General features: G+C 45.5%; 1 protein-coding gene and 2 non-coding genes across 3 annotated transcripts in view; 2 read left to right on the top strand and 1 right to left on the bottom strand.

Annotated features, from left to right (window-relative positions):
* Positions 1-752: 752 nt before the first annotated feature.
* Positions 753-26,512, top strand: part of LOC126412343 (GRAM domain-containing protein 2A-like) — a 669,092-nt gene continuing 643,332 nt past the window's right edge. The window contains exon 1 of the mRNA XM_050081893.1: positions 753-878. Within this exon, the coding sequence (XP_049937850.1) occupies positions 757-878 (122 nt within the window). The 5' untranslated portion in view covers positions 753-756. The remainder of the gene's footprint in view (positions 879-26,512) is intronic.
* Positions 24,876-24,948, bottom strand: Trnas-cga (transfer RNA serine (anticodon CGA)). The gene has a single exon. It is a non-coding gene; the product is annotated as a tRNA-Ser (tRNA).
* On the top strand, positions 25,122-25,195 carry Trnas-cga (transfer RNA serine (anticodon CGA)). The gene has a single exon. It is a non-coding gene; the product is annotated as a tRNA-Ser (tRNA).

Raw genomic sequence — 26,512 nt, 5'->3', positions numbered from 1 at the left:
ATAAGTGCCCTCTTTCTGAGGAGTGAGTTTCTTTGGCTTTATCTACGAGATAGTATGCACTAAACTTGTACTTGCGGTAAGATATTTTGCACTTTCCTGTTTTAAGTTTTGTATTTTAAATGTTGTAAAGTTTTTCTAACGGATGGGAACAATGATCAAGTAATAATTAGTTTAGAGTTTTACCAAAAACTCAGAATGATGAAGTAATTTTTGTCGTATGTGGGGAATTAGTGTAAATTTGTGTCGTACTATTTATAATGGAACTTTTAAAAGTCGATTACTTAGTGACTGGACAAGGTACTTTCGTTTTCGCCTTGTAGCACATTCACTGATGTTGACGTTTTTATTTGTGTATACCACGAACAGAATAACATGAATAGCATATGGGTAAGGGAGGAAATGTGCGTTTAAGTAATGCTGGCGGATGAGTTTTACGCCCGTCCATTTGTGATTTGCGAGCCATATACAGCCGACAACTGCCGCTTAAGCGTGCTGCGATGGCGTATACCATTTCGTGGCCCACGTAGCGTATACACGAGTCGCATCGTCTCTGAGCATTCGGCAGCACGTCCAACTCGGCGCGCTCAACGTTGACGTTCGAAAGCACGGCCCGTGTGCCGACGGGTTTAAGGGCGGCGTACTCGGTAGGGCTTCGGCCAGCACGGAAGGCTAACTCGGCGGCCGGGCGGCAGAGCGCGCTGGCGCCGGTCGCGGCGCGCGTGGCAGCCGGCGGGCAGTGCGCGATTCTCCTCGGCCATGGCGGACGCCGCGCCGCCGCAGCAGCTGACGATGCCCGCCGGGTCGCGCTCGCCTTCGCCGTCCCCGAAGTCTTCGCCGCGGCGGCGACCCACCAGCAGCCCCAGAAACATCGTCAGAAGGTAGTCAGTCGCTGCGGTCCCCCGTACCCCACGGGCGGCTCTGCACGGTCACGTGGCGCTACGTGTCACCGTCAGTAAACGTACAAAAAACACTCGCTGCCTCGAACGGATCCTATCCGATACTGTTAACTGCCCGTGACCTTCCATAGTAGACGTTCTTCTTCTCACTTTCTATGCTTCTCCCTTCACTGGTAACGAAGTTTGCATTGCGCAATAACAGTCGATAATCGGACGAGCTATTGTCTATGGCGTCCCAGAAGCAATGGACAATATTCGGGGATATAACAGCAACGAACACCGAGGGAAAATGTCGGGTAAACATGGGCTGTAAAATAGATAGCTTAAGGGCTACAATCACTTGTTCAACTTCGTACTGTGAAACACATTCCTTCTACTGAACAAGTGCTCATAACTTTCAAGGTATGCGTTTTGGAGCCCACCTTTACCAGAGTGTTTTGCTTCCAATGATCGTTGCTGCTATAGCCCTGAATATTGTCCATTGCTCCTGTGCCACCCTGTATATACATAGAACAACGTATACACAAAATGCCTGTCAGTTATTCACGTGGCTCCAGATCGTACCAATTCTGACGTAGTAAGAGATATAGGCCGGCGACTGAGTAACGACATGAACAGTGTGTGTCGTAATTAACACCGAAAACTGAGACGGGTGAGATATACCGTAGCAGGAAAAACGTTCTAATAAACATGACGTTGCCGAAATAAATGTGAATGTTTCATCACGAGCCGGCACTCATTCCCTTATGAAACACTGCCCTGTTTAGTGCAAATGAATTTGAAATGTAAACTTCTCGATTGTGTCCCCACGTAACACAACTCCAACTTCATCCACGACACACTTCTATAAGAAATACAATACTACTTCAGTTCGTTAAATGTTTCGATTTACTGTAGGTTCGTATCTGTCAGAGGAAGCCTTTACCATATGCCGTTCTCGCACTTGGATTCCCTCGTATTTACAGTGAGTTATGAATTCTTTCAAACGGCCCGGATTATGTCGTAAAGTTTGAAAAAAATGTTATAATTTGAAGCTGCTACTGTTAAACCGTATCAACAGCAGCTCTGTACACGTCACTTTTTAGGTGATTTCAGGTAGAAAAATGCAGAGGTTCGAGGTGACATGACCTTACAGGACAAAGTAAACCCGTGCTCGGCCTGCCCGTCTCGTACCTTATTGGCGCGTTCCACGTTCTCGTACAACAGCAGCTAAAAGTACCACTGGGTCAGGGGTGCAGTTTGACCCCAATTAGACGGAGAATTAATCGAAACTACTTTTGTAGTGACTTGGATAAGACGTCATACTGAAGTCATTGACAGCTCGAAAGTACAATTCCGAAAATGCCTCGAAACCGACTCGTTGACTAACGTGCGTGTAACAGAACATTTTCTTTTTTCGTACTCGTCACCTGTGTAAGTTTTTGCTACTAACTGTGATACTCAAAACGTCTGGAGGGAACGCTCTTGGTCTTTTGAGTAATCACACGGTTAACCTAGTAACTTCAGATTCAAGGCTGTTCACTAATTCAGTCGACTTGCTGCAGAGTACAATGGAAAATAGTAATTTGGTTGCTGTCGATCTGTCACTTATTTTTGACTAACTTGAGCCTCTGAGTCCCCAAATGACTACAGTTTTTTGTGTATTGAGTCATCGTTTTAATCTACAGGATACGCTCAGTTGTCTCTAAAGTCATACAAAATGTGCATTTAATGGAAAATAAAGCGAAAACAAAGCAAATATACTGTTCACAAAGAATACTTCTATCCATACAAAGACTATACTCAGTGAATGGTAGGCAAACAGTAAAGTTTCTTTACCAGACGGTAAACACACAAATTAAGGTAATAATTTTCGCTTTTAGTTTGTTCTTGAGCTTTTACTCTGTGGACATTCTTGTTTTATGCTACTGTAATAATCGCACATCAAATCTACATCCCATCTACCTTCTTACCGTGCCTCCATGACTTCGATTTTCATCTTTTCATGTGACAGGCTAGGAAATGCCGAAAAGAGATATTTGAAACTGTCTCAATCAGTTGATATGACCTTAACAAATAGTTTCATCAGCCTGTTATGCAGAGCTGGGAATATAATGTTCCCTCTGTGAACAGGTGGCTGATGTAGAATGTTTGGATCAGCAGGTCAGATCTTGACGGCCAATCAGACTGCACCCAGTGCTTCTGACAAGCGCTGCTGTACCACGCACACAAACAACAAGGATGCTTGGTGTACCCGTGTTGCTGGCCAAGGAGGAAGCAGACCACGTGATCATTGATACATATGATATCGTAGCAAATCAGTGACTCTCTTTAAGTCTTCATATTGTGCATGCAAACAAATTGAATCGCCTATTGGGAGCGCACCAAATAAATTCTCATTGTAAAGGAGGACGTTCCGCTATGAGCTATCGATGGAGACACGCCATTCTGTTGGTCCTCACCACCGGCACGCAGGTCCCCCAGTGTGGCGTCGACTGGAACAGGACGAGCACCTGGATGCCCAACTTCCCCGGATGGGGCCTCCCGGCCAACAATGCCATACGCTCATTTCATTTTATAGGCTAAAATTCCCAACTCTTCCAGTAAACCATGTACGTATTGTCAGTGCACATATCCATCATCGTTTCGAAACTATTGCAGAAGCGCACTTTCTCATGACCGAAAGTAGAATTCCGTTGCTTCTTTTTTCAACCACGTTTTTTTACGCAGTCTTCATACTAAGAGCTCTGAAGCATTTCTTCAGATAGTCCCAAATCTCCTGGCAAATCACTCCACTCGTGCTGCTCAAATCCCTTACGTGCGGAATCGTCTTCAGTAGCAAGATCTTCGTCGTTGCGGTCACTTTGATCTTCACCAGACATGAGTTCTTATATTTCCAAAGACGGTAATTCTTCGAACACTGGCACTGGGATTTCGCCTGAATGAGGGACTGGGCGTGATAGCTGATGGTGAACTAGGATACTCTACTTTACAATTGTTCTATTCTGACTTTTTCACCGTACAAAAATAACAATCACGTGAACGATTTCTGGGCCTGCGGCATACCAAATAGTAGTTTATCACGTGTTGTCTTCGTCCTCATCAGTAAACTCTCGACAAGCTGCTTGTACGCCTCGTAAGGGAAGGGATAAATGATTCATCTTGATCACCAATTTTCACTTTAAAATAGGCTTCCCCGACAAATGGACAGTTGTTTGTACTTTGGGACCACTAAAACCGCCTCGTATATAACAAAACAAATTGGTCTTCTCTTTTTCAGAGCGACACACAATGTGTCATTAGTGTCTGAAGAGTAACTGGACCGGTCTAGACAATACGAACCTGTCGCTGGTCTGCTGGAGCGTCATTCCTCCCTTCCCTCGCCGGTCATGCAAGGCTTATGTCAGCCAATAGCAGAGCAATAGAACTCACCGTGCTCCACGGTAGATCCCAGGAAGGGTGGCCACATTCACATAATGGACACAGGAAAAACTTGACACGGTAAAAAAAAAGCTACATACAGTTGTGGAACTCGCATGCATGTTTAACTCTAAAACGTTGAGAAATCGAACTCAACATCAATTCTGTTACAAACTGTTCCCCATTATTATAATGGGTGTCCGAGAAGGATGATCAATATTCAGGAATTTGACAGAAACGCTCGTTTAAAGCAAAAGAACTTCATACAGGCAGTTATCCTATTCGAAATGATTTTGGAGATAGAACAGATTTAATGTACATTTGTTTCAGCCCATGCTGAGGATGTCTTTTTCCTATTTAACCAGCCCGTTGAACGAGCAGATTGTACACGGTGTGTTGTGAATGAATTAGAGCGAGGGACTGAGAGTGTATCAGAGACGAGCATCGCTTGTCTCTGTTGATACACGCGCTGGCTAAAATGCCACATATGCAAGAATATGCAGATATGGTGTGTGTTTACGGCGTCTGCGATGAGTGACATCGAATTCCAGTTTTCAGTATGTTACTTGGATCAGGTTTTCTTCAAAGTTGTCAGTTTTGGTAACAAGATCACTACGTCTACGCGGAAAGTTATAAAGAAACTGTGAACCAATTAGTGCGCGAAGACTCTTTCTCGAACCACCAAATTACGTACGACTGCCACTGCCACTGCCACCATCAGCGACAGTATACAAAACGTTTACCCTGGAACAGTTACTTCGCTCCCCAGTAGCTAAATAGTCTATTATTTTTAGTGTCATTTCTTAATGCAGCATCGTCTTCATTTTGTTCAACTGCATTCCACTGTCCTAATTTATCTTTGATTGGTGTTCCCCGTATAATCTCTTTTTCAAGAGGTTGCATTCCCTTTTGCCGTCTCTGACAGAATTAGTATGTCATTAGCAAACTTCAAAGTTTTTACTTCTTCTCCCTGAACTTCGATTCCCTTTCCAAATTTCTCCTTGGTTTCCTCTTCTGTTTGCTCAATGTGTAGGTTGAACAACATCAGGGGTAGGAAACAACTGTCTCACTCCCTCCTCAACAACTGCTTCCTTTCATGTCCTTCAACTCTTGTAACTGGAGTCTGGTTTCTGTGCGAGTTGTAAAGAACCCTTCGTACTCGGTACCTACCTCATCGGTTTTTCTGTAACACACTGACATTTTCTTGAAATATATACTCTCTCTGCGACTGTAATGTAGCAGATCCTCATTAACTGAGTCGTATGTCGATGCTGAATCATCATAGAGTCCATGTTATTTTTCGCAACCAGAATGCGCACACTGCCTTCCGTCGGACGCAACGCGTAGCAGTATTCGATCTACCCGTTAGCTTGCGATAGTGTTTCCGTGATTCTTATCTTCCAAGCACTGGCAGGCTTCTTTTGATTTGCAGATTTTGTTTCTTTCTCAAACTATAACCCAATAAAAAAACTTCGGACATCCTTCAGTACGGAGATCGCGCTGTTGCTGAAACATTCAGTGTGATTGCCACGTAGCCGCTAAGTTACATTTAATGCAATATTCTTGTATTGGCGAAGCATTTAGATAATATAATTTCCGTCATCAGGTGAATAAATTCAAGAGTTACATGTACACACACAAATGCTCAGTGATGCTTTCGTGTATGCGAGGCTGTCCTGCAATTCTGACATTGCAGTCCAGTCATCCGGAATTATTGACTTTCCGAAATTACTACATATTTCCACCTCTTGCAATTTTAGCGTGGCTCGGTTCACACTAATGCTACACAGTGATGTAAAACGGGTGTTATGATAGGCCTCGTATTCTGGACGCACGAAGTTCAGATCTCGTTTGAGGGTGGTTTCCCTATATTAAGAGAACGCTGAGATGCTACTGCAGTGAATTATTGCCTTCACGTTTTGCATGTGAAACTGCCACTCTTTCCTTCCTTTGTAACAGGGTTATTAGGGATAGTTATGTCCATCGCTCTGTATCATCTTAATCTTGTCCGCTGACGTTCCCGACTGGCCGCGCCATGTTGGGGTCTAATACACGGTACTAGACACGAGAGACCTATTGTATCTGAGTTACGTCCTCTGTGGAACGACATAATTACGCATTAAACGTCCTCGTCGTTAGCGTTACAATGAGACATGCTTGTTTCTTTCGGTTATTAAGAAGGTTACTGGCTCTGTAGTTCAGTTCCACGCGCAACGAACTGATACAGCAGCAACTCAGCCGTAGTGGGCATTGGGAACGGGCTGAGCGGGCACGCCTGCTCTTACGTAATCCTTACTGAACGAGTTTCCTTTACTCCACGTATGAATATGGATGAAGGGCAATAGGCAGAATCCACATTTCTAGATTTCCGGAAAGCATTTGACACTGTGCCCTATTGCAGGCTGTTAACGAAGATACGAGCATTAGTTATTGAACGCAATATGTTGTCTTCGACGGCGAGCGTTCATTAGAGACAAGGTTATCGGCAGACATGCCCCAGGGAAGTGTGATACGACCGCTGTTGTTGTATATACACACAAATTATTTGGCGGACGGTGTGGGCAGTAATCTGTGATTGTGTGCTGATGATGCTGTGGTGTACGGCAAGGCGTCGAGGTCGAGTGACTGTAGGACTATGGAAGATGAATAGACAAAATTTCTAGTTGGTGCGGTGAATGGAATCTAGCTCTAAATGTAGAAAAAAAGTAGGGTAGTGCGGATGTGTAGAAGAAACAAACCTGTAACGTTCGGATACAGCATCAGTCGTGTCCTGCTTGACACCGTCAGTCTGGACGTAATGTTGCAAAGCGATATGAAATGGAATTGCGAGAATTTTGGGAATGTGGTTCATCTGTAAAAGAGATCGCAAATAGGACCCTTGTGTCACCTATTCTTGAGTACTGTTCGAGTGTTTGCAATCCGTAGCAGGTCGGATTAAAGGAAGACATCGAAGCAGTTCAAAGGCGAACTCCTAGATTTGTTACCGGTAGGATCGAACAATATGTAAGTGCTACACACATGTTTAGGGAACTGAATTGGGAGTCCGTGGAGGAAAGGCGACATTCTTTTCGAGGAGAACTATTGAGAAAATTTAGAGAACCGACATTTGAAGCTGACTGTCGAACGACTCCACTGCCGCCAACGTATATTGCATGTAAGGCCTTCGAAGATAAGATACGAGAAATTAAGTCTCCTACGGAGGCATATAGACAGGCCTCTTTTCACTCACTCTGTTTGCGAGTGGAACACGAAAGGAAATGACTAGTATGGTATAGGGTACCGTCCGCCACGCGCCGTACAGTGGCTTGCGGAGTATCTATGTAGATGTAGATCTGCATCCAGCACATTTTTTACTTCCGAGAGCGTTGGTCTCCATATGTGTGTGCAAATTGTGACGTGAGTATTGTTTCGATGTGAGCAGGTGTGGCGATTATATTTGCAGAGAGACTCTTCACTGTTGCCTGAAACACGAATCGCTCGCTCCCAACACAGGATTATCGCGCTGTGGAACACAACCTGCTCGCTTACGTAAGGCTTCCTCCTCAAAGACGTCGCGGTGTTCCGTTATGCAAATCGCAGCCGGTCGCGTTTCCCTGAGAGGCACGTGTGTTGTGGCATCTGCTGAGCGCTCGGAATACGCGACAGAACAGGGTACGTGGACGCATCTGATGCTACCCGTTTTATTGGGACTATTAGAGGTGTTTCTGTCTTTGTTATATTTCAGGGTAGTGGTAGAGTTCATTAGCTTTATTGGACAAATCACTGTTTAGTGGAGCGTTTTAACGAATTTCACTCACGGAGTTAAGATATCTTTCCACTCCATTCCCAAATACTCCATAGCTTACACGGTAAATGACGCATTTTTAAAGGTTGTTATTTGACTAAATATATAGGAATAACAATTACGAATAACTTAAATTGAAACGCTCACATTGAAAATGTTGTGGGGTAGCCGAGTCAGAGAGAGCATTTTATTGAAAACGCGTTGAAGATGCAACAAATGTACTAAAGAGTCTGCCTTGTTCGTTCTTCTGTAATACCGCTGCGCGGTGTGGTTTCCTTACCAGATGTTGTTGACAGAGAACATCTAAAAAGTACATAGAAGGGTAGGTCGTTTTGTATCATCGCGAAATAAGCAGAATGTTGCACGGATATGACACGTGGGTTGGGGGGGGGGGGGGGGGGGGTGGAGAATCATGAAAACAAGGGCATTGCTCATTGTCTCGAGATACTTTCACGAAATTTCAATCACCACCTTTGTCCTCCGAATGCCAAAATATTTAACTCCAACCTTAAATGCAATAAATAACCATTATAATAAGGTAAAGGACCTCGTGCTGAAAGATTCACATGTTCATTCTTGCCACGTGATATTCGAGTTTGTAACGGTCGAGCATTAGTCTGAATGTGATTCTGTTAACCGTCTGCAAATTAATTGAGCGTAAATTGCGGAGTAGTCATGTAGGTGCAGATGCTGATGTAGGATACATGCGTATGGAATATCTGAACAGTTGTGTGATGCAATTGAAAACTTTCCAACAGACAGAATGCAGCGGGTTTTCTTAAGCGAAGCTCTCGTCAGAAGCGAAAGCACCCTCCATCGTAGCTCTGTTTAGTGTGGTGGGCCAACACCAGTTGACAAGGTACACATATAACTTCTGCCTGCGTCTGCCACCCGCCACAGTTTCGGTTTCATTGCAGTCGTAATTCCGATTCCACTGCACTCTCTCTTTTTTAATCCATTTACTTTTTTCCTCTCCCTCCTAGCAATTCCCAGTATGTTTCTCTGTACTGCCCGTCTAGCAACCCTCAAGCTTTAAACAGTTTTCACATAAATCCTTGTTACTCCACGAGATGGTTATAGCCATATACTGACCACCGAGAATATTACGATCCCCTAACTAAGAGCCAGTATGTCCACCTTCTGTACCGATAATAGCGGCGACACAGCGTGACATGGAAGCAATGTGGCCTTGGTATGTCACTGGAGGGAGCTAGCACCACACCTGCACACACAAGTCACCTAATACTTCTAAATTCTGGGGAAGGGGCGATGAGCTATGACGTCATGTTGAATCACATAGCAGATGTATTCAGTCATATTCAGATATGGCGTGTTGGGAGGGGGGGCGGAGGGGGGGGGGGCAGCATGTCAATTGGAACTCGCCACTGTGTTCCTCGAATCACTACATCAGACTTCTTGCCTTTAGGCATGGCGCATTATTTTGTTGAAAAGTGCCACTGCCGTCTGGAAACATGTTCGTCATGAGACGGTGTACGTGGTCGAAACCAGTGTACGATTCTCCTTTGCCTCGCACGAGCTCCACGTGAATGTTCCCCAGAGCATAATGGAGCCGCTGCCAGCTTATCTCCATAGTGTAGTACAGCTGTCAAGGAGTTGTTCCCCTGGAAGACGACGGATTCACACCCTCCCATCGGCATGATGAAGAAGGTATCGGGATTCATAAGACCATGCAACGGTCTGCCATTGCGTCAACGTCCAGTGCCGATGATCACGTGACCATTACAGTCATAGTTGCCTGTGTCGTGGTGTTAACACCGGCACATCGTTAGGAATGTTCAGACACGCTTGTACTCTGCTCCGCATTGAAGTCGGATGTTAGTTCTGCCACATCTCGCCGCCTTTCCTGTTTTACCATTCTGCCAAGCCTACGACGTCCAAAATCTGTAAATTTGGGATGGCGACCTAACCCCAAGAGGTCTGGATGTGGTTTCACCTTGGTTTCGCCACGTGTTGAAGGTATTCTGCACAGCACTCCTCCCGCCACCCCCGTCTCCACCCCTTCCCGCAGCGGGTAACCACCCTTTGGTTAGCTCGTGTTTCGCTGCGACGGAGCCCCACCTTTTACAGCTCCTTTCCCCTTCCGTGCTGCGTGTCTATCCTCCTGCTGTTCTTTTTCCCCTCCCTTGAGGAACATGTCTGGGATATTTTTTGGGAATGTGTTCTGAATTTTCAATAGCCTAATGCCAGAACCGTCCCCACACTGTTTTTTCTTTCTTTCTTTCTTTCTTTGTTCTTCATCTGCAATCCTTCTTTTGCTTCGGTGTTTGAGGTTTCTCTTTGCTTCTTCTTCTTCTTCTTCATCATCATCATCATCATCTTCTTCCCTGTGCGCTCCTGTAGGCCGGCCCTCGCGTCTGCCGCATATTAGGTGAGTAACGCGTAATTCCCAGCTCAGGTTCAAAAGGTACCTTTCACCTCTGCCACTTGGTACAGGCGACGCCGACGGAGCGGTGACTGCCTGAGCTGTTACCTTCGCAAACTGCCGACTGGTCACTTTGCCAGGAGTTCGGTAGGTGTGAACAATCACGTCAGGCGGATGAGCGCCCTTGTCAGAGAGGTCCCCAGTTGGAAGGAACGTGCCATCAGAGATGCTGCCAATCATGGGGAATTTTCTCGAAGTGAGCCAATCACCATCTCAGTCTGCCTCTACTACACGTGAACGGAATGAGACTAAAGATTCAAAGATCCTCCCAGATGCACCTCGGCTCCTCGTGTTATCGTGGACTGGAGAAGGTAAGTCCTTTGATACTGTTATCCGTCTGTAATTCGAAAAGGCGTTGATGCAATTGCCGGCCCTGTGAAATCCTGCTCTCGTTTATGTAATGGCACTTCGCTTTTGGAGCCGAATTGTGATTCTCAAGCCCAACAACATGCTTGCAGCTTCGCTCTTCCACGGGTGTCCCGTTCGTGTTGACGGCACTGAACAGTGAATTCTTCACGTGGTGTTATTTACGATAGGCTGTTCGATAGTCAGTCTGACTGAGGAAAAAATTAAAACTTATTCCTCTCATCAGAGAGTGACTGCAGTCCATCGGGTAATGAAAAAGGTTGTGCAACCTTAGTGTCTACACGCACTCTTTTTCTCACGTTTGATACCGTAGTGCTTCCATCCAAAAGCAAAGCAGGCTACGAAGTCATCACAGTCCGACCGTACACTCCAAACCCATTGCCTTGCTACCAGTGTAAATGTTACAACCACACTCGTGTGTCCTGTCGAAACACGGCCAAATGGTGTTAGGGGTAGTCACGAGGGCGACTGCCTGCCTCCTTCTCCCAGCTGTATCAATTGCAATGGTGACCATGGTGACCTTGCTGCCTCATCCCGAGTGTGTCCCGTGTATGTCGATGAGTGGGCCGTCCAGGAGATATGGGTGAAGAAAAAAGTGCCTTACTCTGTCGTTTGCAAGTTGTTGGCTAGTCGCAAGCTCTGCGTTTTACCACACAGGACACAGCCATGCAGACGTGCGATCTCAAATTCAGCGCCACGCTTGTCAAATCTCCCAGTTTGACGGTACCATCCCTGTCTCCTCCTCATCCAGCTATGCAACAAGCCACCACATCTTCACCCCCGGCGGCGAAATCACCTCATATTAACATGCCCACGGAAAACATCTGAGTCTTCCTCTAACAACCGGAAAGCCAAACTGTCTTCTTCGCTGACTTGGCGATCCCCTTCAGCGGTGTCGCTGCGTGATACCCTCACACTCATCCTCACCCTGGCCAGTGCGCATCGCCAACCTTTTTTCTGCCCTGGAATCCGCAGGCCAACTCAGTGAGAATGCCTCTGTCGGTCCCATGGGACAAGATCCTCCAACAACTGCGTCCTGCAGCGGCGAGTCTTCGAAGGCTAGGAATCGGCAGGCGCCGAGGTGACAACCCTCCAATTTTTCTCTCCTCCCCTTTTCCCATCATGACTCTCCTGTAATGGAACATTCGTGGCATTAGATCACACAAGGAGGAATTACGGCTGCTCTTGGAATCGCAGCATCTACTTGTTTTCTGCCTTCAGAAACGAAACTGCGTCCTCACGACCACTTTCACCTCTCGCATTTCTTTCCAGTATGTCCCAGAACCTATCCGAGAGGTGCCCTCTTGGCTGATTTTATCGATCAACTTTACCTCATCTGCCGTAACACTGGAGCACCCACGTTCCTTTCTGATGCCACACACACCTATTCCCATTTGGACCTCTCGTTCTGCACTGCCCAGCTTGCCTGTCGTCTTGAGTGGTCCGATCTCTCTGACACGTACTCGAGCGACCATTTCCCGTGTACAACCCTTTTGTTGTGATGACCAGGTAGAATACCTTACAAACGTTATCCTTACCGCCGCAGAACGTTCCATTCCTCGCACTTCGTCTTTACCGCCCCGTATCCCAGTCCCTTCGTCTAACGAGGCGTGCCGCGACGCAATTCGCGCGTGGAGACGCGCTCTCCTAGTTTTTAACCCACCCTACGATGGCAAACAGTTGCATGCACAGTACTGTCGCATTCTTCAGGAGAGCAAAAAAGCTAGCCTGATTTTATTTACCAGTACTTTTAACATTTCCACTCCTCCTTCCTTCGTGTGGCCCGGCCTCTGGCACCAAGGTCCATTCCACAATTTCAAACCTTACCATAGCGGATGACACCATAGGCCGCTACTTTGCTGAGATTTAGAGTTCCGCCCAGCATCACCCTTCCTTCCTCCATCGGAAACGGACGGAGGCGGCTCGGTTGATACCCCTCTACTCTCAGAATCGTGAATGCTACAACGCCGCATTTACTATGAGGGAGCTAGATAATGCTCTTTTTCCCGATCTTCCGCCCCAGGGCCGGACGACGTTCACATTCAAATGTTGCAGCACCTTTCTCTGTCGAGCAAGCACTTTCTCCTCCATACGTAGTATCGCATCTGGGCAGCCGGCATGTTTCCCAAACGCTGGCGTGAAGCCACTGTCATAATCATACTAAGCCTGGTAAGGACAAACACCTTCCTTTTAGCTATCGGCTCATTTCTCTCACTAGCTGTGTTTGCAAGGTGATGGAACGTATGATTCGTCCCACCTGGTATGGTGGCTCTAGTCTCGCAATTTAGTAACTACTGCACAACGTGGATTCTGAGCACGCCGTTCCGCTGTTGACCATGTCGTGACTTTGTATACTCTTGTCATGAACGGTTTTCTGCGGAAATACCAGATTGCATCTGTGTTTTTTTTTACTTGGAGAAAGCCTACGACACCTGCTGGAGGACTGGCATTCTTCATATTCTCTACACGTGGGTCTTCCTAGGCCACCTGCCCCATTTCTTCAAGAATTTTTAAAAGATAGAGTTTTCAAGGTCCGTGTGCGTTCTGCCTTATCGTGCACTTTTGTCCAGGAAAACGGGTGCCTCCGGGTTCCGTCCTACGCATCGTTCTCGCCGTTAGCCCTACTATCGACTTTCTCCCGCTGGACGTCTCTGCCTCCCTTTTCATCGACGAATTTGCGATCTATTGGAGTTCTCCACGGACTTGGCTCCTCGAGAGGCTTCTTCAGCGATGTCTCAATCGTCCTTACTCGTGAAGCGTCGACACTGGCTTTCGATTTTCCACTGACAAAACTGTCTGTATGAATTCCTTTCGGCGCAATGGGTTTCTTCAATCATCCTTACACCTTTGGCCGGTTGCTCTTCCGTTCGCTGAAAGTACGAAATTGCTTGGGATCAAGCGTGACAGGAAACTTTCTTGGTCCTCCCACGTGTCTTATCTGCTGCCCGCTGAACCTGGTCCTTCAGCATCATACGTGTCCTAAGCGGTACTTCCTGGGCAGCGGATCGGACCACCCTTCTCCATTTGTACCAGTCCGTCCGAAACCAGGCTACGCGTGTTTAGTTTATGCATCTTCACGTCCTCTCATATTACGCCGTCTAATTACAATGCGTCTTTTACTCTAGTTCGGCTGAGAGTCTCTATACAGAAGCTGCCGAACTACTGCTGTCATACCAGCATGATGCTCTACTCAACAGATACGCATGCCATTTGTCTGCCATGCCTGTCCACCCGTCCTAAGCCGCCTCCTTCGATGACTGCATTGATGCATGGACTGCCAGTATGGGGCGTGTTCCTCTTCTCTGTTACCTTGTGGACTTCGTTTTTGGGCTATTGCTCCAGCAGCTTAACTTCACGCTACCTGCTACTTTCCCGATGGGTGTGAGCCCGTCACCACCTTGGCCTCGTGTGGCTGCCCGTTTTCATCTTGGAATTAATGGGCGTCCTAAGGAAACTACTCCAGATTTGATCTATCGCTGTAAGTTTCTCGACCTTTGCACGGAACTTAGCGGTAGTACCATTGTGTACATGATGGCTTTCGGACTGACGTTGGTGTTGGGCCTGCCTTCGTGATTGACACCGACGATTTTCGGTATCAGCTTCCAGAACATTGCTCGGTATTTATAGCAGAGCTCTTCGCCCTGTATCAGGCCACGCGCTACGTGCGGCGACAGGCATTGCAGTCATCTCTTTCAATTCTCTCAGCAACCATCAGAGCCTCTGTGTGCCGTACACGTTCCATCCGTTAGTGCGACGGGTCCAAGGAAGCTTCCACTTGTTCACTCTTGAGGGAGCCACCGTGATGTTTATGTCGGTCCCTGGTCACGTCGGCCTGATGGGAAAGTGCGATGTTGACGATGCTGCCAAAGCAGCAGTCCTCCTACCTCGGCTGTTAGTTCTTCCATTCCTTCCGATGATCTCCGTGTTGCCGTCTGTCAGCAGGTGGTGTCACTTAGGCATCACCACTGCTCTTCCCTTCATAGGAACAAGCTCAGGGGTATTAAACCTCTCCCAGCGGCTTGGCCGACCACCTCTCGGCCCTCTCGCCGTGAGATCATTTTAGCTAGGTTGCGCATTGGGCACTATCGTTTTTGCCGTCGCCATTTGTTAAGCGGTGATCCCCCGCCACTTTGTGCTCATTGTTGTCAACCTTTGACAGTTCGCCATTTCCTGACCGAATGCCCTTTTTTTAACCACTTACGTTCTAATGTACATTTTCCGTCTGAGTTGTCGGCTGTAATAGTGAACGACGCGCGGCCTGTAGTCCGTGTTTTGCTTTTTATCAGTAGTGATATGGCGAAGGACATTTAATCTTTAGTTCGGAACTCCCGTTGTCTCTACAGCTTGTTTTTGGACCTTTTTCCAAGAGGAAGTCGTTGTTCTTAGCTCTCTTTCTTCTCATCGATTGGTCTTAACGTGTAGTCGTTTTTAACTCCATTTTCGTGTTAGTGTTCTAAGGATATGACATGGGCGCCCTAAAACAAAACAAAACAAAACGCACTCCTCGAACATCCGACAAGTCGTGTAGTTTCTGAAATAATCCTGCCGAGCCTCCGGGCCACCACAAGCTGCCCTCGCTCAAACTCAGATAGATCGCACGCATTCCACATTCTACGCACTGACAGCTCGCTCACTGATATTACATGCACCGTGCGTGTGGCTGACAAACAGCCATTCCTCGCCAGGTGACACTGCTAACGGTTGGACTGGTTTATATCGATAGCAGGTCGGTGGTCATAATGTTCTGGCTGATGAGTGTATCTGAGTGTTTCCCCGGAAACTTTTTGATCTCTAACATCCAAGACCTATCAATTGACTCCACAGCCCCGGAACAATCGTAACGTTCACCTGGACATCCAGTCACGTGGGTATTCTTGGAAATTGAAGGTAATCGAGGGCAACACCGAGGAGTGGCATACCTCTCTGAAATCTCTCGGAATGATGCCATCGTAGTGTGCTGACTACTTATCGGCCACACCAGACTGTGCCCTGCTGGCCGAGCTGAGACGAGTCATAAAGTTGTCCTCCTTCCTACCCCAGATACTTGCGTACGATGGGATACCAGTCAACAAAGCAGGGAAAGCAGATTTTATGACAAAAGTTCGGTGTCAGGGATCTCTCTCTGTGGCATGTGCCCCGACTGGTGCCCGCTGCTTTCAACCCCCGAACTGTCATCAATTTGAATATTTTATGTACATATTTTATTTATATAATTAGCTCCCTACTCCATAAAGTTTTCATTTTCTCACCCCATTTTACTCGCACTGACTGTGATGACTCTTTGTGGTGTATCCTACAGTGACCTGCAAAAATTTGTAGTTGCTTGCATTTTATCTCACTTTTAAAAGAGTGACTTGTGCCTCTGTCACGCACGCAAATTTTCAACCACAGCGACAAGGTCACAGATCATGGAGTTGACATTTCTCCTTTCCTCGTTTCATATCATTTTACGTGAATTCCCAGTGAAACGAGGGACTTACACCCAAGATGTTTAGTCGCTTTAAAATCATAATCATCATTATCATAACATTAGTTCTTCATGTTCCGCTAGAGACACAAATACAAATTCGGAGGTGGGGCACACAAATTACGGTCTGCAACTAAACAGGAGGGGGCAAGAGAGATCAGCTTACATCTTGCACAAAGTGGGGGGGGGGGGGGGGGCACGAGCATACAAGACAAGGTCCCTGTGATTACTGGAGTCACAGGGGTGCATCTCTTAGCTTAGAATCAGGTTAGAGACAAGAATATGCCACAGTACATGTAATACTTTCCTGAAACATAAAAAATATGTTTCGTCAGAATATTAGGCGGCTGAGCGACAAGACAGGTGAGCTGCTTCTGCGTTTATAAGATGTGAAAAACTCTAAAGTGATGGATGTTCTGTGCCTCTCTGAATACCATGTAAACACGGGAATGGATAATTTAAATATCAAGGCTATATACTAGAATCATTTTCATGTAGAGTTGACATGGAAGAAGGAGGAGTTGCAACATATGTAAGACTTCTACACAGAGAGAGAAAGATTGAAACAAACAGTGTTTGTGTAGATCATGCACTCGTGAGTTGTTACTGAAGAATACTTCCCTGGTAATTGTAACAGTCCGCACATCGCGTCTAGCAAACTTGCAGTTATTTGTGACAAATACAGACACGTTATTGAGCTATGTAACAGTCCGCACATCGCGTCTAGCAAACTTGCAGTTATTTGTGACAAATACAGACACGTTATTGAGCTACGTCTCAGACAATAAGAAACAATTTGTACTTGATGATGATTTGAAGGAAGATTTTTAAAAGATGCAAACAGGAAAAATGAACTGGAATCATTATTTGGTTGTTTCTATCTAATTTCAGAAGTTCATTTTCCAAGCAAGATAGCAGGACGCTGATCGATAACATGTTTACAGGCAGTGCTCAGGCTGAAACAATTAATGTCTGCCCAATTGTCAATGGGCCAAGATCCACAATTAATGAAAATAAGCAATACAGAACCTTACAACCCTGAGGCAGTTTCATACGAACCATTGAGGCTTATTAATGAGAACAGAATACAGTGTTTTAAGAGTAAGTTAAAGTAGGTGGTATGGGATGAGGTATACGTGGAACGAGACGCAAATGTCAAACTGAGTTTATTCCATAGTGAATTTGTATCATTGTTCGAAAAGAGCTTTCCTGAAAAGTTATCCGGAAAATACATTTAAAAAAAACGCAAGGAAGCAATGGACAACTAAGGGAATTAAAATCGCCTGTAACAGGAGAGGGAAATTTATATAAAGGCATGACATAATATCTAACGTTACTTCCACCCTACACAAAAAATACTGTAGTATTTTAGGAAAAATCGTTCAAATGTCCAGAAGTATGCAAGCCTGACAGAAATAAACAATGTAGATATAAGATTAAAACTAAATGAGCTATTATCAAATGAGAGACGGACAGCCTATCTGTGTACAAGATAGCATAATAACTAAATAACAATGTTGTGACTTATAATTCACAAGTTGCAGGTACGTTTAACAATCATTTTCTAAATATAGCTCAAAAATAGAATTACATGGTTCAGCTGAAACCGCAAGAGAATATATTAAAAGTTAGCAAACCATGATTACTTGGTAGAGTAATGGGGAAACGCAATCAATTCCAAAGGTGCCTGCTTACAAATCACTCGTGCGATGCATCTCAGAATGTTTCTCAAGTGTGTTGAATTCATGCCAGATATGATTAAAAGGGGATATTGAACGTATACAGAGAAGGGCAGCACGAATAGTGACATGGTTATTTGACCCGGGGACAGATGTTGAAAGAACTGAACTGTCAGACTGTTGAAGATGGACGAAAACCATCCCGAAATAGCCCACTTGCAAAGTTTCCAGAATAAGCTTCTAATGATGAATGTAAAAGTATACTACAACCCACTAAGTATCGCTCACCTGGGGATTACACTAATTACACCACGCACAGAATTACTTAAACAATTTTCTCCCAGTGCTCCATACGTGAAGTTAATGGGAAGAGGTCCTAATGACTGGTACAGTGGGACGTAACGTCTGCCTTGCGCTCCACGGTGGTTTGCAATGAACGGATGTACATAGATGTAGAACGAGATATCTCAGAGCAAGCAGGTACAGTCCGTCTCCCTAGATATCCGGAAGGCGACCACACTGTACCACAGTGTCAACTAAAATCCAAGATAAGATGGTAACGAGTCTCTTCAGAGACGAACCACTGACTCGGTGAATTTTTGACGAATAGAGTCCAGTATCTTATACTGGATGGCGATCGTTCGACAGGAATGGTAGTAACGTTGGGTGTGTCCCCGAGGTAGCAGAGCAGCGCCATGAAAGCTCTCGACATTCATTTACCAAGTAGGATCAGCAGCTGAGCACAATCGCATTGTTCACTGACGATGCTGTTGTCTACGTGGAAGGAGAAAATCTCTCCACTCGGTATAACGAACCGCAGCTAACCTGCTCGCGTAGCGGAACGCGCAGGGCGCTAGCTAACGAGACTGGACGGTGGGGCAGGCCCAGCGCATTAACGACCGCCCAGCCTAAGTGTGGTCTTTAGGCGGTTTCTCACACTGGCGTAGACAGATGCTGGTCCACAAATTCTGTCCCAGAGAATACGATGCACAAACAGTTGAAAGACGACAACACGCAGAAAAAAGTTTACACGATTATCAACAGATGACGAGGTTGCGTCATGAACGGCATCCGACCACGAGTTTAAATAATAGATTTAACAATCGTCAAATCCTGAAAAACAGCGGACGCCATTCTAGACAGGATAAACGATAACGAAAAAAAAAAACGGAATGAATGGCAGCTCCCGTTAAATGTGGATAAACACTAGATAATATATCGGTAGTAACCGATCGGTGGTCAACCAATAACCCCCTGAACCCCTGTTCTTCAGAAAACTGAACTCCCACACCTACAAACGTATGAATATCTTACAAATGAGCTAATCTGTTAAATATTTCACATTAAATAGGCAAAAATCTTCATAAGTGAAAACACGAAACCCCAATTATGTTGTTATTTAAGGTATACGGTTATTTATACAAAGGCTATAAAATTATTTTTCTTTCAGAATTTTGTGAGGCTGTTAGCGAGAAAAGGTTTGAAATTGTGAACGAATTTCATTGAAAGTCGTTAACTGCTCTTATTATCAAACATTCAATTAGTGCAGTCTGGGTTATTCGCGCACAGTTTCAAGTAAAGCTAGTTCTGAACTATGGGTGGTACAGCGGTATAATTTTGCAGAAAAATTCAGTGGTATATGTGGCTGCTGTCTGCGAAACGTCTTGCGAATGGAGCCAGTATTAGAGAAATAATTAATTAAAAGGATAGACCTGATGCTGAAGTTTTGCTGCATGAACAACGAAAATGTAGTACGCGATAAAATTCTTTCCTTTCATTTTCTTATGACGGGTGTCAGTGAGAAAAATTTCGAAATGGTTTGAATTTAAGCGTATACTTTGTTCGGAGACGCGTAGCGCTTCCATTCTCGAGTACTAGATGAACATAATCTGCGTAATTTGCGCGCCATGATTCTGCTGCTTCAAGACGTACACACTGTTTATAACTTTAATACTCGAATAACTGTGATAAACCGTTAAAATAAGAGCATACGACACAATGAGTAGATTATCACACCATTTTAAATTTTTTAATGCGGTCAATAATTGCCTTTTCTCAGACGTTGTTTCCTCCACACATACGTGTGGAATATGTTACATGACTACAATTTTTCAGTGCTGGAAGTCACAGCGGTAGCTCGAAAATACCGACGAAGGCGAAATTGACTAATGGCTGAAAAATAAAATGAAGTGTTTTGACACGGCCGCTAAACCCGCTGGGCAGAACAGGTAATGGGATTGTGAAAAGGGCCAAGGGTTGAGGTCAGTTTCTGCTTCTAATTGTCATTTATTGTAATTGAGTAACTTTTTCACGACTGAAGGCCTCCAACAAGAAATCTTAACAACAAAAAATCCAATTAAGATAACAATAAAATAATTCAAGAAACAACATACGCAAAGTGCAATAGAAAAGGCTGAGGGCCACAACTAATTTCCAAAATTTTAGAATATATTACCATAGACCTTTAAAGGCAGAAGGCCAGCATATTTAACAAAAAGAAATCTTAAAAATCAACAAGATAAAATCCAATTAAGGTAGCAATAAAATAATTTAAAGAAGCAACATATGCAAGGTGCAGTACCAATGGCTGAGGGCCACAATTAAACTTCAAAATTTTAAAATATATTACCATAATCTTTAAAATACAGAAGGCCGCAATGTTTAAGGTTGAAAGATAAATTTAAAAATTAATTTTGCAAAATTTTAAGACAATTTAAAAAACCATAAGCCTTGAATTTAAAGTAGCTGACAACAGAGACAACAGATAATTAAACACCGGTGACACTCAGCCTCCAGGGAGGTCGGTCTGCCCTCGTTCACTTAGGCGAGACAGGTGGTGAGCCCAACTATACTTGATCCGTCGGAACCCAACCAGGGAATGGCCACGGACTGAACGACACGACGACTTGCTTGCCATCAATCGGTACATGAGAATTCAAACACAAAATCTCCGTAACAGCGAACCACCGAAACGACAGCTGTAGCACTGTACGCTGAACGTTACCCAGATCGCCAGTGTCCTTCATGTCGCACCATTTCCAACATCCGCACAAGTTTCTTCATAGGAGCAGACAGCTGGGCATTCAGACAGCGTGAACGCACGAACACAGCAACTAACAGTGACAGCAGTGTATGACAGATTGCACGTGGTTCTGGAATAAGCTGTAGTAATGTGTGGAGGGAATTTTGCTATACGAGAATGATTTTGAATCCCGCATTGAATTCTGTCGTTTTGCACTTCAGTGGTTCTAAGATCACCCTGACTTTTTACATGACACATTGTTTACGGATTAAGCTTCGATCACAAATCGTGGTCATGTGAATCTGCGAATGTGCGTTACTGGTCCGTGCAAAATCTCCACTGGCTTCTCCCGGTTGCTCGTCAGCGACAGTGGAGAGTCAATCTCTGCTACGGCTCATTGTTACAAGGTATTGTCGGTCCCTATTTTTAGCAGGGAACATTAACCGGACGGCCACATCATTGTTACCCGAATTGTAATCCATTTTTTGTATCATGGAACATTAACCGGACAGCGATATTCGTAATTTCGTAAAACTCTTTACTCCTTCTCATGGAGGACGTAGGACTGGAAGCGGGTCTATCAGTGTATTTCCAGCATGATGGGTGGCCCGCACACTTTGCACGTGTTTTCAGGAAAGTTGTGGAGGCGATGCTTCCAAATAGGTAGATGGGACGGGCAGATCCTGTGCATTGGCCAGCCCGGTCCCTCGACGTGATGCTCATTCAATTTCTTTCTATGGGGCACAGTGAGTGAGTGTGTGTACCACGAACCCCCAGCAACACCTGGAGATATACAGCAATGTATTACTGTTGCGTCTGCGGAAACATATGTTGGAACACTAGTCTGTGCAAGGCTCACCTGTTCACCGTCTTCAGAAGTATACTGATGAAAACTGTGGGCTCTTTGAATATTTGTTGAGGTGACGCAGGTTCATAGGACGTGAAGTTAACGTTTATTTGTGGGTGTGTTTTCTGTGCACGATGTTATGCACAAATTTGAAGTTTATGTTGAGTATATACCACTAATAATTGTGTTTAAAACTCTAGAACAAATTCTACCTGTAGTTTTCATTACTGTAGAAAAAAACGTACATATGCCATTTAAAAAGCCAAACTTTTAGTTGAATGTGGTGTACGTTAACCTTTATGGATTGTGTGTTCCTACCCACTGTGTGAGCACCTGAGCTATGTGCATCCGTGACCAATTGCATTTTTCACATTTTGTTTCTTTTCTGAAAGGTATGAGGTGGTAGAGGTAGATGGGAGACCGTATATATTTAAATGACGTTCATTGTATACGGCCACTCAGGGCGGACGCGTAAAATTATAAGGATAGGAGCAAGCACTAGAAAATCGCACATAGCCAAAGCTCAGATCATGTGAACTACGTGATTGTGATCATAATAGAAAAAATGGAATAATAATTTACGAGAATTGCTGAACCTGTGAGTAACATATGGTGCCACATACCACCCAAAATCCACCTAGGATTAGGGGAATCCATACCACGCAGAAGCGCTTTTGTATCGCGTTATATAAATGGAGCAGCATGCTGTTAATCAGGTGATTATAATGTTTTGACTCGACTGAATACATAATTACAGATGTAATGTCTACTACTAGATCTTGGTAAATGGCCACATGTAGATGGAGCAAAACGTTCCTGTACTTGATGACTAACTGAAACCCTCAGCTGCCGGCAGATGTTGTTGATATACCTCGATGTGGACATCTCCTGCTTACATGGCAGATGCTCTATCCATCTGAGCCACCGAGGACACAGACGAATAGCGCGACTGCAGGGACTTATCCCTTGCACGCTTCCCGCGAGACTCACGTTCTCAACTGTCCACAAGTCTACATATGTAATGTACCTGTAATTCGTTATGCCAATTGATTCCTGCACGTTAACACTCTCTAGCATCGTATTATGAACAAATTTCTTGCTCTATCAAGCGCCACGTCCACTGGGCGGCACATAGATGCAATGAGGTGCACTTGATCAGCCATAAGTCACACTCCACGCAACGTTGTAAGGGCCCCCGGTAAGAGCCGCGGGTCCGACTTGAACATCCGTCAAGGCGGAATACCGTCGGCACTCGGCACCGTCATATCTGCGCGCCACAGCGCCTGCCGCCCACTTTACCCGGCAAGGCAGCTGATCAAACACTTGGGTCTGCCTCTCTCGTTTCTCAGTCCCGCTTCAGTGTTGGCGTTCCCCAGCAACAGTGACTGAGACGTTGCTGCGCCGACAAGGGCCCGGTCATAGGCCGTCTGCTGCCAAGCCGCACGACCATGCGAGGTGAGTGCTGATGAAAATGAGCGGCTGGGTCCTCTGAAACATTAGCCCATTCCCCGGTGTAGTACTCTGCACCAGGTTTGCCACAGAACTGGTAAGCGTTGTTCACCTATGTTCTTGGATGAGATACAGACGCTCGAGGATATAGCGTCTGCTAGTTGTCTCACCACAATTAGCAGCACCGTGACTAGACATCTACTAATGACAGGAGCGAGGGGAGATCCAGCAGTTCCACCTTTTTCGCTGTGCTCTATTCCAGCTGCCGAGCCGTCATCATCTGCCTTGTGTCCAGTCACTTTAATAAGCAGTTTTAACTGTTACGTGCCCATGGAATAAGACCGAATGAGTCGTCTGTATTTACAGTACCTCAGGAAGTGTTAGAGAAGCTTTGCTTTTTCGCGATATATGCTGACGAAGTAAGTCGCAGCACCGAGGAGGAGTTGTGCGGCATAAACAAAAGTTGGTAGCCCTGTTTCTACATCTGAAAGGTAATGTCTGTTCAGATTTCGCACCATTTACAGACCCTTGGCTCCAGTAGCGCTACTACGAGGATGCAAACCAGGTTCCTTGAAATACACGCTGTAACGGTCGTGAGCCTTAGTTACCTTTGAGATTGGACGTGGTGAATTGATGTTAGTCGAGAATGCGTTTAAGGCGACAAAGAAGCCACTATCAACACTTCACTGAGTTCGAACGAGTTCGTGTAATAGGGTTACGAGAAGTTGGATATTCCTCCTGCGATACTGTAGGAAGACTTGGCTGGAATGTAGTCACTGTACATGATTGCTGGCAGCGGTGGTCACGAGAATGTACGGTCTCAAGAAGACCGCGCCCCGGACGGCCGTGTGGCAACACCGAGAGGGAAGACCATCGTGTTCGACATAACTGTATCTGCAGCTGCAGACTGAACAGCAGTTGGCACCATAGCGACACAACGAACTGTCACAAATCGGTTACTCCGAGGACTGCTCCGAGCCATACGCCCTGTAGCGTGCATTCCTCTAACGCCAACCCCCGCCATTTGCGACTTCAGTGGTGCCAAGCGAGAGCTGGTCGGACGGGAGGATGGAGGTCTTATTTTTCCTGATGTAAGCCGGTTCTGCCTCAGTGCCTGTGATGGCTACATGTTGATTAGGAGAAGGCCAGTTGAGGGCCTACAACCAACCTGTCCACGGCCTAGACTCACTGAACCTACACATGGTGTTAGGGTCTGGGGTGAGATTTCGTACGGCTGCAGGAGCGTTCTCGTCGTTATCCACGCACTATGACTCCAAATTTGTACGTCAGTATGGTGATTCGACATACTGTGCTGCCATTCATGAACAGCAATCCAAGAAGCGTTTTCCAACGGGATAACGCTCGCCCACATACTACTATTGTAAGCCAACATGCCCTACAGAGTGCTGACATGTTGCCTTGGCCTGCACGACCACCGTATCTGTCTCCAATCGAGCACATACTGGACATCATCGGACAACAACGCCAGCGTCGATGAAACTTCCTGGCAGACTAAAACTGTGTGCCCGACCGAGACTCGAACTCGGGACCTTTGCCTTTCGCGGGCAAGTGCTCTACCAACTGAGCTACCCAGGCACGACTCACGCCCGGTACTCACAGCTTTACTTCTGCCAGTATCTCGTCTCCTACCTTCCAAACTTTACAGAAGCACTCCTGCGAACCTTGCAGAACTAGCACTCCTGAAAGAAAGGATAGATAGGAGACGTGGTACTGGCAGAAGTAAAGCTGTGAGGACGGGGCGTGAGTCGTGCCTGGTAGCTCAGTTGGTAGAGCACTTGCCCGCGAAAGGCAAAGGTCCCGAGTTCGAGCCTCGGTCGGGCACACAGTTTTAGTCTGCCAGGAAGTTTCATATCAGCGCACACTCCGCTGCAGGGTGAAAATCTCATTCTGGAAACGCCAGCGTCATCCGCAAACGGCGTTAACCGTGGCTTTAGTGGCCGACCAATGGCGACAAGCGTAGTACTCCATCCCACGAACTGTCACCTATCGTCTGTGCAACACAATGCATGCACGTTTGCATGCTCGCATTCAACATTCTGTCCGTTACATCGGATATTAATGTAACAGCTTTTCACATTTTCCCTGGCTTACCTCGCGCTTACGTTAACCTGTGATCTTGCAGTGTTAATCAGTTGAATCTGTTACATACACAAATGTTTTCCCGAAATTTAATTACTCTGCATTAATTATTTTTTGGGGTTGTGATTTTTTTCTTTGATTGTGTATAGACGACCCATTGGATAATTGCGGAAGTCCCATGAGGGACTACAACCAAAGTCAACTGTAAAAACCTGTAGCGAACTTCATAAAAACATGACGATAGGTGCATGTGCCGTCAATTGCCAGTCAACATAAACAACTGCTACGTATTGTGAATAAAAAGGGAAAAAAGGAAAAAAACGTTGTTGTGTGACTACACAGTTACAGAAAAATCAAGCACTCACATTCGTTAAATACCAGATTGCATGCGTACGGAGTGATATGAAGTGGTACGACTACATCAAACTGATTGCAGGTAAGGCTGATGCCAGACGGAGATTCTCTGGCAAAATTCTCAGGGAATGTAGTCCATCCACAAAGGAGGAAGCTTACACTATCCTCGTTTGACAAGTACTCGAATACTGCCCTTCAGTCTGGGAACGTAGCATATGGGACTGATAGAGAAAATAGAGAAAGTCCAAAGAATAGCTGCACGTTTTCTCACAGGTTCATTTAAAACGCACAAAAAGTGTCACGGAGGTGCTCAGTCAACTCCAGTGGCAGACACTGCAAAAGAGGCGATTTGCATCACAGTGTGATCTACTGACAACGTAGCGATATGTTGCGTCCTGTGTGTGTCGAATAGACTATGAAGGTAAAATTGAAGAGATTCGATTTCACACGGAGCCTTGCCAACAATTGTTCTCCCCGTGGACTATTCGCGACTGGAGTAGGAATGCACCTGTTATGGAAGGCCTGGTAACCGGCTAGCGAGACTGCTTTGAGAAATGTAATTTATTTCATACATTTTTACAGTAAACTTTTATGTTCTCTTTCTTTCCTCCATTGTATTCGTGTCTTGTATTGGTTAAATTATAATTGGTGGGCGTCACCCGTCTCAGATCTGCCGTTTTGTCCTAATATCCTGCACAGGTCGAAA

Source organism: Schistocerca serialis, chromosome 7 (assembly GCF_023864345.2).
Source record: "Schistocerca serialis cubense isolate TAMUIC-IGC-003099 chromosome 7, iqSchSeri2.2, whole genome shotgun sequence".
Lineage (NCBI taxonomy): Eukaryota > Metazoa > Arthropoda > Insecta > Orthoptera > Acrididae > Schistocerca > Schistocerca serialis.
The sequence above is the reverse complement of the archived record's forward strand: the minus strand, read 5'-3'. Positions and strand labels throughout refer to the sequence as shown.